This window comes from Balaenoptera musculus, chromosome 14, assembly GCF_009873245.2.
Source record: "Balaenoptera musculus isolate JJ_BM4_2016_0621 chromosome 14, mBalMus1.pri.v3, whole genome shotgun sequence".
Classification (NCBI taxonomy): Eukaryota; Metazoa; Chordata; class Mammalia; order Artiodactyla; family Balaenopteridae; genus Balaenoptera; species Balaenoptera musculus.
This window is the reverse complement of record NC_045798.1, coordinates 77,078,398-77,095,093: the sequence shown is the minus strand read 5'-3', so window position 1 is coordinate 77,095,093 and position 16,696 is coordinate 77,078,398. Positions and strand designations below refer to the sequence as shown.

Genomic DNA, 16,696 nt, shown 5'->3' with positions numbered 1-16,696 from the left:
ATAAATGATTTTATGTGGCTTGCAGCAGAAATCAAACTGGGCTGAGAGGATATGATGTGAAGGACCAAGGGCACTAGACCGGAGACAGCGACACTGGAGCTTCTGAGCACTAACAGGAAGTAACTGCCAGCCTGGAGTCCTATGTCGTATGAACAAAAAAGTCTTTCAAAAATGAAGGCAAAATAGACATTTTTTCCAGATAAAAAACAAAGTGATTTCATTACTGGCAGATATGATGACAGGGAATTCTCCAGTGTTCTTCAGTTACAAGGACGCTCAGACACACTGGAAGGAATGCAGAACAGTGGAATGGTAAAAACTAAATGATTAACGCGAAAAGGTTCATGAGGTTTAAAACAGAATTAAGATGCATGACAGCTACAGTTTATAAGCTGGGAGGAGGTAAGTGAAGTTACAGTGATCCAAGGCCCTCATGTGGGAAATGGTACAAGCACAAATATCAGACCTTCCTAAGTCAAAGATGTAGAATAAAACCTCTAGGTAACCATCAGAAGAATCGAAAAACAATGTATGGAAAACTATCAAGGCTAACAGAAGAGAAAAACAGAATTTTAAAAAAACGCCCAAAAGCAAGAAAGGAGAGAAAGGAAAACACAGAAAAGGTGAGACAAATAACAAGCAAACAGTAAAACAGCAAAATTACAGCCAAATACATCAGTAAGTAAACGTGACGCTGATTTAAAAACGCACAAAGTCATTCATGTTTTAGGAACTAGATACCTACTTCACAAGGGGACTTTTCCCGGTATGTTTCTTGTGGATTATGGTGTGCTGTAACACATCTAGAGTGGAGGAAAAAAACAATTTATTATACCAGATGCTTCTGCAAAATCCAAAAGGAAGACGCAACTAACGTACATGACCATAACAGTGTTGACAGACCACGTAGAGCACTTCCAAGCATTTTTCACAGAAAATTCCTTAAAGAAACAATTTTTCAAAGACACAGTAAGACACAGTAATTTCCTTAAATATCCTCTCAAATATGTTCCACCTAATAGCAAAATCAATTTTGTCCAAGACTATGAAATTTGACTATGAGCATTAAGCTGCAAAACCACACATTCAATTTCAGGCTCTTTTTTTAACCATGAGAAAAAAAAAAGAAGTGTCTCAAATATCAAAAAACCACATATTAATAAAACCAACACCCATGTACCCACCTCGCAGGTATCTCTGTATTTGCCTCTTTTTATTAGGAAAGGAAATATCCCAGAAACAACTGAAGGCCTCCCTCCATTCCATTCAGCTCCCTCCTTCTACAGAGGTTAACTAGTTGAAATAATCTAGTGCATGTTTTTATTTTAACTACCTCTGTGTGTATTCACAAACACAGTGGTGCTACATGTTTGAATATACTACAAATACCCTTTATTTTAATTACCACCTGGCATGAAGGTACCACAATCTGTTTATAACTTTATTAACATTTGAAACATCTGGGTTAACATCCAGGTGCTTGCTGTTACCCATAAGCTGCTGGGAGAGCCTGAATCCCTGTCCCCTGAACACACGGACGACAATTTTCATAGAAGCAGAACTGCTGGGTAGTAGCATTAATCACCTCCAACTTCACGAGAGTGTCAAATTTTTGTCCAAAATAGTTGTACCAATAGTTGTACCAATTTAAATTCCCATCAACAGTAGATGAGGATTCCCATTACTTCATATCTTTGATAATGTCAGACTTGAAAATGGTTTGCCAATCTGATGAGTGTGAACTAATCTCTCATTGTATTTTTGTTTTTTAATTATTTTATTTATTTATTTTTGGCTGCACTGGGTCTTTGTTGCTGTGCGCAGGCTTTCTCTAGTTGCGGCGAACGGGGGGCTACTCTTTGTTGCGGTGCACGGGCTTCTCATTGCAGTGGCTTCTCTTGTTGCAGAGCACGGGCTCTAGGCACACGGGCTTCAGTAGTTGTGGCACACGGGCTCAGTGGTTGTGGCTCGCGGGCTCTAGAGCGCAGGCTCAGTAGTTGTGGTGCACGGGTTTAGTTGCTCCGCGGCATGTGGGGTCTTCGTGGACCAGGGCTCGAACCCGTGTCCCCTGCATTGGCAGGCGGATTCTTAACCACTGCACCACCAGGGAAGCCCCTCTCATTGCTTTTAGTTTGCATTTTCTGTACTACTTGTGAGGCTGAACCATTCAACGTTCTTCTGTGAGAACTGCCTATGTTTGTCTTTCCCCATATTGTTGACCAGACTGATTTTCTCAGTGATTTTTAGAAGAATCTGTAGTCTGGATGTATAGTCTTTACACCTGTAAATATCCTGCAAACGTCCTCTGAATGGTAACCTCTTGTCACGTGTTAAGCTTTAATTTACATTAGAAAGATCTCCGCTATGGTCATGCTCTGTCTTGTCAAGAAAGCCTTCTCATCCCAGACTATTAACATTTAAAAATTTAAGTTTTACATTTTACATATTACATTAAGTTTATATATGTTGCAAATAATTTGTTATTCATTTGAAATTTTCTGTGCCCAAGAGAAGTAGGGATCTAATTATATAACATTTTTTTTGACTGGAAAGCCAGCCAATACCATTTATTGCATATTCTTTCCCCACTTTTCTGTAAGGCCACCTGTCACATTCCAAGTTCCCATATGTCTGTTTCTCAGTTCCTTAATCTGTTCTAACGGTTTGTTTACCTATCCCTGTGACAATATCACGCAGAATGACTTATTCCAGTGAATCAGCGTTTACCTTCTTCTTGACTTGAAGCTTCTGAGCTGTCTTCTTTTAAGTGTTCTAATATCTTAGAAGTCTTCAGATTGGATTGTAAGTTATCTGCGGGAAGTATTAAATACCATTAACTTTTAGGGAAAATTATAATAGTGAGAAAAACAAATATAATGATTACTCTTCTCCCATGGAGGATGAGAGTGGAGAGTTAATGGTAAAGAGAACATGTCTAGTAGTTAGGACTTTGAAGAAAGCTAGAGGACATAGTACAAAACCCTGGACTGGGAGTGGGGACCCTGAAGCACGGAGCCAGCTCTCCCCATAAAAGCCACAGGGGTGAAGCAAGCTGCTTCACATCTGCCTGCCCCCACGTGCTCTTGTGCAAAATGAGGAGATGGACTAGATCAGTGCTTCTCAACTATCTGTGCTGTGTAAGGTTTTTCAGAATTTCCAGTTCATGTGGATCGCTCCTTCTATGAAAGACAGTATAATGTGGCAACGTCAGATTACTCCCAGCGTCTCCTCTCTGTTCCTGTTCTTCTACCACAGACCAGTGACTGACAATCATGGACCAGCACTGACCCACGGAACCCACCCTGATGCACTGGATTACGTCTCCATTAAAATACAGACCAGTAGGCTTCTGGAGGTCAACATTTTAAGTCATTCAGGAGTTTAACATTTGTTCTCTCAGCTGTCAGGATACGGAATATTGCTCTCTATTGAGGGGGCAGGGGAAGTTAGAGCTGTCATTTCTTAAAAGAGTAAGTGCAAATGAACTTTGCCAATGATGTGTTCTTTGGTGAAATAATCTGAACATCCTGACCAGATTTTCCACAATATCAAAACATGTCCTTTAATACACTATTTTGATTTCATAACGATTTGATCTCTTAAAATCTACCAGCCTCTTTAGCATTGCTCATGTAATTTAGATACTGCCAAACTCTCCAGACGGGTTTTCTGTTATTTATGTGTGTACTACTCACTTGGGTACATTTTCCTAGGCAGCCTGCTAAAATCTGAATTAAAAGTTTAACTTCATGCTTCAATGCTTTTTTAGAATTAGACGCTATTTATAGATATTCATTAAAAACCACACTTGGTTCAAGTGGAAAGCACTGGCTGTTAAATCTATTAACGACTCTAGAATGATCAGGATTCTCTTTTTAAAAAGCTATTGCCACTATTCAGACATGAATTTAAACATGGAGTTGTTCATCTTGTCTTAGTCATGAAGAGTCATTAATTCTATTTGCTACTTTTTGTTTAAAATGTTTAAGGCATATATACATACACACAAATGATTAGAAAAACTAAAAGTTAACCCCTTTGTTACAATAAATATCCAATCATACTATTTTTTTTTTTACCTCTTTTTTTTCCTCCCACTTCAAACTGAGGAAAAATGCATTTTCTTTCCCCTTTAGGTACAGGGAGACATGGCTTTGTTGAAAGCAGAAGGAAAGATTCAAAAAACAAGAAAAATACATAGCGACTTGCCATAGTGGCTGTGCTTAAAGTTAGCAGAAATTCTCCTAAAGCACACATCGATGTTACTGGCAAAATATTTGCTAAAAAAGGCAGCTGTGATAGACGTGTATAAAACTAAACTCCAGGCAGACCATGATGAATGCTGAAACATGCGGGCAAAACCAAAACACAGGAACGTTAAGAGAAAGCTAGGAAATCCTCAGGAGGTGTTATTTCAGTTGGGTCCTGAAACAGGTGTGATTTTAACAGGCTGTAACAAAAGATAGGGTGCAGAACGAGCCAAGACCCTGGGACAGGAAACGGCAGGGTGTCCTGAGTGGCTGCCAATGGGAGCCTGAGAGAGGTGAGAGGCGGCTCAAGGGGCTCACGGCAGGGCTTGAATTTCACAGCAAACGTTTAAGGTTCTAAATAGAGGATTAACAAATTGATCCCCGAGATAATCCCAGGACAGGTTATAGTACAGTAAGAAACCAGAACCTGAGAGAAGTGAGGCTTTGCATAGTCTATGCATGAAAAAAAGACCTAACTAACAATGGGATTGGTGAGGAGGGGTAAAAAGGATGATGTCCTTTGTCTGGCGTGGCTTGGCCTTTAAATGACTGAATACAAAGAGGAAAAGTGAAAAGAGTAAGGCCAGAGTTTCCAGCCTGGGAGGCTGGGGAGGTCATTATGGGAACAGGGGCAGATCATGAGAGGTTATCCATCATGCAAGCAGCACTGAAGCATCTCTACAACCTGTAAGCCAGATCTCTCAAGGAACTTGAGGATCCAGTATGCACACGACTTTGAGATACTTGGCCCTTGCCTTGGAATCAGTCTGTTTTGTGACATTAGCTTTTTTTAAAATTTTTTAAAATTTTTAAATTTTTACTAGAGTATAGCTGATTTACAGTGTTGTGTTGGTTTCTGCTGTACAGCAAAGTGAATCAGTTATATATATACATACATACACTCCTTTTTATATTCTTTTTGCATACAGGTCATTACTGTTTTGTCACATTAGCTGTTGTTATTTTCTTTAAAACTGCAGTGTAAAATTCACTAAAAACTACAAATGTTTCTAATTTTGTATGCCACTATTCCTTGACCTTAACTAAAGTGACAATTCTATACAAGATGGCATTGTAAAGCAAGACATCCAAGCAAGGAAAAGGCCAAATTTCTACAGAGAAGCAGAGGGGCACTTACTGAGGCTGTGGAAAGGGTCTGATGATATGGACTGAAAAAAGCTGTGTACTTTCTGATTCTGTAGAAAAGCTCGTGACGAAGTTGAAAATAGCTGCCTGCACATAAAAAGAAAAGAGATTCATTAATTTCATGTACTATAAATCCACGAGACAGTTTAGATTGTAAAAAACCCAGTGGCAGTTTAATTCAGGTATAAAAAATTGCCTTCCTAAGGAAAAGAATATTATTTTCTAATGTATTTCCCATAGGAGGAAGTGAATAAAAGACTTATTTACAAGAATCTAATAAACAGGCTTATTTTTAATTTTATATAATCTAGTGGTAACGCTTCAATTCTGACCAACTATGTATTATTTCAGCCTTTTACCCAAGTGGTCCAATAGTCGCCTTTCTGCTCAGAAAAACAACTTCAGTTTCTTTACCCTTCTTCATAGGTGTTACTTTTCATCATTTGGGTGTACCATGAAGGCACCTTCCCACAGTCTGAAAGTAAGAGGTTGGGAAGTTCGGGATACAGGAGTTCTGGAAACTACAAATGGAACGCAGCGGCCAAGTTAGTTACAAGTATTACTACAGACTAAGGTATGACTGATGACTCACCTCAATATGTATCATACCACAATTCTAAGCTGTTATTTTTAAAAAACAGCTTTCCTCATGTTTTATTAATGTCATTAAAAGATTCCAACTGGAGGTCTTCCCTACAAAAGGGACTCTGCCAAAAGGGGCATAGTTACAGCACAGTCTAATGGAAAGTTTACCTGGGATCTGAATACCAGCTCAATCACTTAAAAGCTGCATCACCCTAAACAAGTTATCTGGCCTTTCAGTTCCGATTTCTTCTTAGGGACTATACTAACATTCTTCAAGGTTATGACACTCAAATAGTATACGCATATTAAACTGTCACCCTGCTCAACATCCAAACCCCCTTGCATTACTTTTGAAAATTTTAAATGCTCATTTAAAAATTTAATTCTTAATGTCTCCCCAAGGTTTTGGACCTATCATTCAGATTAGTTAAAAAATCATCAAAATACCATATGAAGAGATGACCCTTATGGACCAAAGATGCCTTGTGCGTTAGACAAAATTGCTTCTTGGTTCTCAAATGTGGAGGTAAATATTCAATAGGAAGACAAAGGGAGGAAATGAAGAGATGGAAGAGAAATTGAGATACGAAGTATGGAGCTAATCTAAATTTCCAGGTCTGAACACATTACCTAAGGCTGAGGATTAAAATCCAAAGGCATCTACTGCCCAGTTACATTTACAAACCAAATTAACTGGTCAAAAGTACAGGCATATCCAGTATAGGAAAACCACACCTGAGATAAAGGCAGGGGCTTGGTTGGAATCAGCATACAGACTCAAGTCAGGGTTCATTGCTGCATAACCACAAGATGGCAGTTATACCCAACTAGAACCCAAAGTGGCCATAAACTACTCAAGCAATCAAATAAGAAAAACAGGATTACATTTTGACATAACAGAAGTCGTCCAACCCCAAATGTACATTTCAGTGCCATATCTTCATTTTCCTAATTTACAGTGTACTTGGAAGTACAGTACGTCCTGTACCAATCCAATCTCCACTTCACTTATAAATTCATTACCTACCTCTCGCTTTCATTTCTCCCCCTCCTTTATAATTGCTACATTTCTTAGGTGAATTATAGCGATACTAATCTAAAATTCACAAACTGAGAATAAGTGTCCTAAAATCCAATTAATGGTGTTAAGACCACAGGCTAGCCATACAAAAGAATCAAAGATGTTTTTAAAAGGAAGTATTATGAAGAAAACATTTTAAAAATATAATTTTTGAAGAGAAAAAGTCTTTTCAAGCTGGACACAAAACCCTGAACCCGTATGAGAGAAGACTGATAAATCCAACTACATAAAAATTTAAACCTTCTGCATGGTCAAGAAATAATGACAAACAGTGCTCCTTTCTTTTATCTAACAAATAACTCTTATAAACTAGTAATCAATAAAAAAGTGAAAGGGACTGAAAAATTCATTCATAGGAAAGTACAAATGGCCACTCAAATACAGATTAAAATGAGATACAGTCTTCCTTTTTGAGAGACTGGCAAAGATGAGAAGCTGAGAGTATTTATGTCTGCTGAGGTGTGGAGGAGATGCAAAAAGGAGGCTTCTGAGGGTATAAAGTGCTGCTGCCTCCTGAGAAGTAATCTGGAAGTACCGCATATTAAAAAATGCACACTGCACTTCTGACCAAAAATTCCAATTCCAGACATTTCTCTTACAGAGAAGTGTGTTAAGAAACATATATATGGACAGTCACTGTAATATTCTTGTAGCTTTAAAATATTTAGGAAGAACCAAAACAGCCATAAAATACACTGATTAGTTTAGTTATGGTACAACTAAAAATGGAACATTATGTAGCAAATAAAAAAATGAGGCAGCAATCTTTTTACATGTACTGATGCTTTACCACGTCCAATATTATTTAATGAAAAGACTAAATGGCAAAAAAGTGTGCAAAGAAGAGTTCATTTGCGCAAAGGAAATACACACAAATACACAAATTCAGGGATGTGTACATGCCCAGAAAATTTTTGGAAAGCTATGTAAGTTTTTAATGAAGGCCACTTCTAGTGACTAGACTTGAAGAAAGGGATATTAGGGACTTTTCACATTACACCTTCCTTTGCATTCTCCACAAATAGCTCGAATAACATCTTTACAGTAAAAAGGCTACACACACACACACACACACACACACACACACACACGAGATCATAACTGAGGAGAACCCTAAAAGCTATAACAAGGAGTCCAACACATACTTCTTAATTGTGGTGCTGGCCAAGAGCCAAATTTCTGAAAGTGGCTCCTTGTGGAAGTATTTTTTTCCCTCTGAAAACCTCAAACTTACAGAGAAGTTGCAAATAAAGAGAATTTTCTTTCTAAACCATAAATAACTGACCTCTGCTGCCCCAACACCGGGTGAAACATGAGTATTCCTACAAAGACATTCTCCTACAATCAAAATCAGGACGTTAACACTGATAAATTATGACCTCCTAACCCCCAGATGCCATTTAAATTTTGCCAATTGATCCCAAAGTATCCTTTTTACCACAAAGACCCAGTTCAGATCCTGCGCTGCATCCAGCTAGCCGTGCTACCTTCTCAGCCCTCCCTCGACTGTCCTGGCTTTAAGAGGACAGCGCAGATATTTTGTGGAATGGTCACAATTTGGGTTTGCCTGCTGTTTCCTCGAGATTAGGTTCACAGCAGGAGTATCACAGGAGTGAGGCAGTGCTCCTTCGTTGCAGCCTATTGTGCGGTGGGCGATCCTGAGTCAAGTTCGCTCTCCTGGATCCAAGTAGCATCTGTCAGACTTCTCCACCCAGAGTTACTCTCCCTCCTTTTGAAGTAATAAGCACTGGGAAATGACTCTGACAATGTAAATATCCTAGTCCTCAAACGTTCAATCTATTCGTTTATTATTTATTTCAACATGGACCCATGGTTTCCTATTTCATTCAATGTTACTGTTATTATTTATTTTGATGTTCAATTTGCTCCAGACTTGACCACTAGGAGCCCTTCAGGCTGGCCTCTGTCCTCGTGACCGAGCCAAACATCCCTTGAGCGCTTCCTTGCTCTCTGGCACAACGGGCTCATCTTGTATTTTTCCTCCTCCAGCCCTGCAATCAGCTTCTCCTCCAAGGAGCCCTAGCTCTGTTCAGTGGAGAACGGAGTTACAAGTCAAGCTCTGGATACCAGGGATGCCCACCGCTACTGGGGTGTGGCTGCTTCCCGACCCTTTCAATGACCAGAGCCAGGGAACACATGTGTACACACACAACCATATCTATTTCTGTATCTACCTATATATACTGAAAATTGTGAGTCTGCCCCGATATCTTCAACTCCAATGAGGCACTCCAGGGTTCATTCTGGTTTTCTCCTTTCCATACCATAACTCTCTTCTCCAACAGAGAAACTTGGTTCTCATGATTCTTAAGATACACCCTAACTAGGCCCATCCCCCTGTAGTAAGCTCATCTGTCTCCCACTGTCACTGCTTCTCCCTTCCGAGCCCTGCGCATACGCCCTCCTGACCCCATCTGGGCCTCACGCCCCTGCCGGGCCACCTGTCACGTGTGCACCCTCTGGAACATTAGGCCAGGCCTCCCCGCACCGTCACCCGGGGGCGAATGACTTCCCTCCCCAGAGGCTGTCACCCAGCGCAGACACCAGGCTCGCGCTGCCACCCCCCACCCCCGTATCACAGCTGCACAAGCCCCTCCTGAGCCACCTGTGTGTGCGGGGGCCTGAGAACTCGCCACCCTCTTGGGCGTGCTCTGCGGACCCCGCGCCCCCAGCAGCCTAGAACCCCAGCACTGCGCTCACCCCAGTACTGTGGGGCACGACTCCGCCCTTTAACAGGCTCCCCAGGGATGCACACGCCCCCGATGCTTGAGCAGCAGCACAGGGGCCTCAGGAGCTCAGCCAACTCCTCCTCGCCCAACCCCACCCCGGCTCAGCCCTGGAATGCTCTCTGTGCCCACCCCCAAGAGACCAGCCCCTCCCACTTCTCCTGTCCTTCTCTGGACCCTCCCACTGTGCCCTCTGAGTCCTCACAGCCCATGGTGCGCGGGCTGCGCGGGAGGGGCGCTCCCCTGAAGCTGCTCCCCGGCCGCTCCACGTCTGGCTCCAGCCTCCAGGTCGCTCCTCAGTCCCTCCACGCCCTCCATCGTGCTCGTGCTCGTAGGGGGGCTTCGAATCGGACCCTCCAGCTCTCTGCTCCGCTGCCTTTTCCCAGTCGCTCCCTCCATCTCCTCTCTGGTTTCCCTCATTTGCTTCCAAATCACACCCTAAATCTTGTCCTCCAATGGAAATACCCTCCCTCCCGGATTTCTGCTTCTGTCCCCAGCCCCACCCCGTCCTGAGAATACTCAGGGCGCCTGGGTGGGAGCAGGAGGGTCACTGCATGACACGGCCCGCACCTCTGCCCCAGCAATCTTCCTCCCAGGTTGGGCCCGCTGAGCCTCAGGGGGCAGATCAGTCTCACCTAAGCCCCGACTCTAAGCCACATATGCGCCAACACTGCTTTCACTTATTTTACTTACTGATAACTGCAAGTTTCCAGTATAACAGCCTTTGTTCCCTTGGCCGTTATTCCTTAGTTTCTCTCTCCTAAAGGGGGGCCCTCAGAGAGGGGTGAGCGCCAACAGTGACCAAAACCACACTGCAGACCTCGGACGCCCCTCACTTTCCCACCCATTAGCCTAACCTTACTCAACAACTTAAATCCAAAACCATCTCCAAAGTTGAGCTCTTGGACAAGGGCCTCTTTCAATAAATACTTTATGGTGAAAATAAGAGGTTTCACTGAATATCTGCATACTTTAGAAACGATTTTTATGATAACAGACAGCTGAAAAGTACAATGATACGAGAAATTCGTTTGGTGTCTACTACTAGCCTAGATCTAAATAACACAAGGATAAAAAGTCCATTCTGAAAAGTACTCCAGAGGAGGAATCTCTGTGATCTCCCCTAGAACTCCATCCTCAGCCCCGGGACGGCCGTGGCCCAGCCTGTGAGGCTGCCGGGGAGGTGCCAGTAAACCGTTACCTCAGGATGGGCTCCAGGTCAGGGTGCCGCCGTTCTTCCCTCTTCAATGAGCCCTGATTCAGGGCTCTTAAGATGGTCTTGTCAAAAGTCTCCGAGGACAACTCCTTTGGAAGCTAGGAAAGAAAAACCGCACGACCAACGTTAAGTTTCTCACTTACTGGCAAATATGTCACACACCAGAGGCACAAAAGGAAGATGAATGCCTCCTACTCAGAAATCATCCAGAAGCAGTTCCTTTTCTAAATCTTCCCGACATAGGGCTGCAGCCTGAAGCGGCACTGCACAGGGAACCCACTGCACAGGGAACTGCAGGGTCCCAAGGGAAGGGGAGGGGCCAAGGGTGCCGGCAGCGCTAAGCCTGCTCTGGGCCCCCCCACCCCCCGCACTCCCCTCCCATCCCATCCCAGGACACCGCACCAAGGTTCTTTAGTGAAACAGAGCCTTTCGCAGAGCACAGGGAGTATTATTTTTATCCTCAAATAGTATTCTGAAAACATGATCTCTGCCTTTGTAGTTACCACTTTTGTGCCTTCTGTATCACATGTGAACCTCAGGCCATGTCAGGCTGTCAACGCTACACACCAAATAAAGACCTGGGTGTGAAAGATGGGGTGAAAACTCAGAATCTTACATAAAAAGATTAATTGGAGGTTTAGGAACCTTTTCCTCAATGTGATGGAGGTGGCCTCAGAGCCATGCACAAGAAATCACAAAAAAATCATCAGTTGACCAAGAAAATTTTTAAATTAAATAAAATGACTTAAAACTGTGTTTTTATTTACTAGTTTACCTATTAAAATGCCTAATAAATTGATCCCTTATAAAACTAATTTTCCAAGTCTTTCAAGAAGTCAAAGTTTTAAATTTGACTTTTGATAACTAGTCTTTGCAATTAACTTGTGAACTGCAGGCACTTTCACTACAATTAAGAATAGAACCATTAACACATTTATCTAAGGTGCCACGGGAATATAACAATCTATAGAAATTTGTCAGTTTACATATTAATTTTTAATTGGAGAACCCAAAGTAAGTATTCTTCTGACAAATAAGCATTTTGAGTCAACAATTCAGAACTGGAACATTTAACAAAGGTAGCGTAAGAATTACTATTTTAGGCACAGTAAGACTATGGAATCAAGATGTTATAACAGAATGAAGCTCTTCCTGGTCCTTTTATTAACCTGGTAAGGTCAAACGCTCTGCTGGCATTCCACACACCCACTGTGTAAATTATGTCCTCAGACCACTAACAGGAAGAAACACGTTCTGGATCTACACATTTTTCCAAACAAAGAAATGACCATTCATTTCAGTATTTATACTTTGATGTTATCATTTTAATACAGATTTAGAACATTAGGCATATATCACATTACCCATTTTAAACACAATTTCTCCTGAATATCTGTACACGGCCAAAACCAGCTTCAGCGGAGAAGCTTGTTTCAACTACTGAATGACTGATGGCTCTTCTCAACACAGGAAGGTGAGAATATATACATTTTCACCTGGTCAGTGACCGCTCACGTGACTGGGCAGAGTGCGGATATGCAGCCATCAGTATTTGCAAACGGATTTATTTTCAAGTGCTTTTATCTTCGACATCCAGGGACTACTTCCAGTGCTAGAGGAAGGCACATTCGCTAAAAATACACGCCTCTTCTATACCAGTCCCCCGAACTTTCTCACCTGTCTGGTCTTTGCTCCAGCATACCCAGTCCCCCACCTCCGGAGCCCCGGCTCAGCCACAGCACAAGCTCAGTGTGCTGGAAGGCATTCACACCTCGCTACACGTTTTTCTTTAAGAACACTGAGGCCTAACGGATAACCATCTACAAAATCTCATTACAATTTGGTTTTTGCAACTCTCCTCATTAATCCATTCATTCATTCAGTCAACATAGAGTTCAAACTCCAACCCTGTCCTAAGTACTGTTTCTGGCACTGTGGATACAGCGGTGAGGATGAAACAAGGACCCTGCCTTCATGGAGCTTCCTTTCTGGTAAGGAGAAACAACACAGGTGGCAGACACAGCTGTCAAGGAGCAGCATGGGAAGGAGGCCAGGATGTGGAGGACAGAGGCTGCTACTGATATGGAAAAAAGGACTGGAAAGCACTGACCTCGAACTCACTATAGCAAACTCACTGACCTTCCTCACTATAGCAAACTTTAGGTGCAGTTCAACCGCCTCCACAGAAGTCAAAGACTGTTAGCATGTACAGGTTGTCAAGCAGACAGCTTATGCTCTTACCTTTTGTAGATGATTTTAAAAGGAAGATGAAAAGGAAAAAAGACATATGGTAAACTTGAAAGGATATTTCATAATTGGCAAATTGTTCCTAGAAGTACGCTAGTTGCCAATTATTTCATATAACCTGATACGGCATTGTTCCTATGGAAAAAACACTATATTCAGAAGTTGGCTAAGCAGGGGGACCATTAATTACTGTGATTCTGAAGAGCAAATTATTTATTTCGGGCTGCATTTTTTTTAAAAAAACACCTAAGCCTTTAGAGAAATTCTGTGACTGAAAAATGAAATCTGTCAAGACAAAGAGTAGATAAAGTTTAGGGAAACCCAGGAGAGACCCTGTCGGGCGCTAGGCGCAGAGCCACCAACAATATACATCTCAGCAAGGAACTAGGAATAAGGTTTCCTTTTTTTTTTTTTCTTTTTTTTAATGTGGAAAACCATCAATTCCTTATATTGGTAACGTAAGGTAACAAAATCTATGTTTAGAATAACATGACATCTTCTACAGCAATGTTCATGAAGAGCTGTAAGCCAGCCTCTATATACATGCTTTAATTTTCCTGGTGTTTGTTTTGGTACTAAGGTTTTCGGATTCTGTGTATCAGCGGTCCCCAACCTTTTTGGCACCAGGGACCGGTTTCGTGGAAGAAATTTTTCCATGGACCGGGGCGGGGCGTGGTGGGGAGGCGTGGCGGGAGGGATGGTTCGGGCAGTAATGCCAGCAATGCGGAGTGGCAGACGAAGCTTTGCTCACTGACACTCACCTCCCGCAGCGCAGCCAGTTCCTAACAGGCTGAGGACCGCTACCTGCCCGCTGCCCGGGGCTTGGGGACCCCTGCTGTATATCACGTCAAGATCATTTTAACAACAAATCTATACTTTTACCTTCAGCAGAAATTCCTGTAGTTCTTGGTGGGTTTTTGTTACTGTTGTGACTGAAAGATCAGACCAATTTACCTGATTCAAAAAAAAAAACACGTTATACAGTTATTTCTTAGGCAGGAACTGACTGGAAAAAAGCCATGTGTAAAACAAATGACCTTACTTTAACTTTATCAAGATTAACAATTAGAAATATAAAGTTAATCTGGTATTGTCATAATTGCTTCAAAACTGTTAAAATTAACTGTATATTGACATTCTACTTAAAAAAATTTTAATAACTCCTTTCAAAGCGCATGGTTTTCAAAACAAGCTGTCTTCTAAAAATGTGACTATACTTTAGTAATTTTTCAGAAAGGGAAATGTCTTACGTTCCTTTTGGTGAAGTTGTAGGGACTCTAAAATGACACTTCGACAGCACAGATCTATGCCCCAAGAAAAAAGAAAAACTCTATCTCCTGGAACTTATTAAATATACATTCTTAAGAGAAATACCAAGTTTACTGTCCTTCTTTGGTAGTACTGTATTGCATTTTTATGGGGACTTATGGTTTATGAAAAGATTTCATCTTTCTCTTAATGCTTTACAATCCTATTAACGTAGATGGGGCAGATATGACTACCTCCGTTTTCAGATGGAGAAACTAAAACTCAAAAAGGTTAACTTACGTAGATTCAACTCTAGGTAAGCAGAAGAGCCAGAACTAAAATCTATTACCCACCTACTTCTTGGATACCTTTAACTCAGTGGACTCGATGGTAGCCCACTAATAATTTCTACTTCACAATTATTTGAGCTGAGTGAATACTTGAACTATGCTAATACATAAGCCTTACCAACCAGTCATGCCACAGTTAACCAGATACTTAAGAATACATACAAAATTTTACCTAGCAACCCTCAAACAAATATCCTGATTAACTGGCACATCTTTTAAATGATTTTTAATTATTCAAATGTTTGTTGAGCAGCTACTTGTGTCAGACACTGTTCTTATGAAAGTATACAGGAGTGGACGAGACAGTGAAGCCTCTGCTGGCTGAGGTCAGAGTCTAGTGTAGGAGTCAGATTAGAGCCAATGAATGTACAAGGAGCTCCATCAGTGATCAGTGCTCCAAAGAAAACGAGCTGGGCATGGAGCAGGAGCAGGAGCAGGAGGTGGGAGAAGCAGGTCAGACGGGTGCCAAGAAAGGCCTCAGAGTAGGGGCCGTCGAGCCTGTGTGTGAGCTGAAGGGACGTCAGCTCTGCCAGGGTCCGGGGGAATATCGTTCCAGAGCCAGAGGACAACGAAGGCCTTCAGGAAGGAATGCGCTTAGAGCTCCAGCAACAAAAGGAGAGCTGGTCTAACTGAATGAAGAGAGCAGGGGGGCTTGTGTTAAATGTTCCAAACATAGGTGAAACATGGAGATAAGGACTTAAAATTTGAAAATTTAGGATATTTCTCACAGAAGGCAGAAGCCAGAGTCCTGAAACTCCAACTAATGTACGAAGCAAGTCAGATACGGCGAGATGCAGAGGATGAAGATTCCTGCTCTCTATGAGATGACAGCCTTCTGGAAAGAAAAATCATGGAACCCAAATTAAGAAGCTGGGAAAGGGATGATGGTGGTACACCTGGGATGAATGAAAAAACATTCTGCTGGAGGATTAGAAATGACTTTGTGAGGCAAGTACAGCTAAAGTTGGGCAAGCAACACCTTTGGGTAGGAAGTGAAGTGAGGATGCAGAGAAACACAGCGTCCTTCCACGCGGCTTCCAGGCGTGGGCAGTCCCACGTCAGAAGAAAGGGCTTGACAGCGAAGCCCGAGCAGGGGGGGAGGAAGACGTGGACACGGAATCCACATCACAGTCAACAGGCAAAGAGGAGCCGTGGGGACTAACAGAGCTGGGCTCTGCACTTAATCAGAAAGCCGTGTGAAGGACAGAATGGCAGCAGAGCAAGCAGAGATAAGAAAAGCCAACAAAGGCCAGAAAATCAAAGCCTCGGAGAAAGAAGAGGAGGAGAAGAATACCAGGAAAAGACAATGCCTGTGATCTTGATTTTTAAAAATACTGGTGAATGTTTACTTTCACTTTTTAAAGATATATCTTACACCTTAAATCTAAGGCTCTTATTTCTTTTTAATAAAACTGTCAGAGTAACTTTAATGTGATACAATTTTTAACACTTGGCAAACCATGCAGTATATACTGAAAACAGTACATTCCCTTAACTAAGACAAACACAGACATGTGTATAGCTTCCCTTAAATTAGCAAACCTGCCATTAAGTTTTTCCAAAGATCAATTTTCATTCTTTCCAAAAGATCATTTAACATAGTATGAGATATCTTTTTGGGTGAGAGTAGCTTACTTTGAAGGTGTACTCCCAATATTTGTCAGCCCTTTTTCTCTGGACTCCTTTCAACATTATCTTCTCAATGTGTACAGCTGAAAGAAAGAAAACATGCTGACTTGTTCTACAGAGACTAGATACATATTTCAGTTACCCAACCTGACAAAGCCAAACGATTAAGCTATTTATCTTCATCTTTACTACTAGCC

General features: G+C 41.8%; 1 protein-coding gene across 8 annotated transcripts in view; it reads right to left on the bottom strand.

The window, feature by feature from the left end:
• ZCCHC2 (zinc finger CCHC-type containing 2) overlaps window positions 1-16,696 on the bottom strand; it is a 54,548-nt gene that overhangs the window by 22,101 nt on the left and 15,751 nt on the right. For 7 of the 8 annotated variants that reach the window (XR_005022632.1, XR_005022633.1, XR_005022631.1 and 4 more), the window contains exons 3-8: window positions 16,506-16,582; window positions 14,155-14,226; window positions 11,011-11,123; window positions 5,389-5,483; window positions 2,728-2,811; window positions 746-803 (exon numbers count right to left, since the gene is read on the bottom strand). Coding sequence is in view for 5 of the 8 variants with exons in the window: in XM_036874975.1 (XP_036730870.1) it covers window positions 746-803; window positions 2,728-2,811; window positions 5,389-5,483; window positions 11,011-11,123; window positions 14,155-14,226; window positions 16,506-16,582 (499 nt within the window). In the remaining 3 variants the exon portion in view is untranslated. The remainder of the gene's footprint in view (window positions 1-745; window positions 804-2,727; window positions 2,812-5,388; window positions 5,484-11,010; window positions 11,124-14,154; window positions 14,227-16,505; window positions 16,583-16,696) is intronic. The other variant, XM_036874978.1, reaches the window with a different exon arrangement.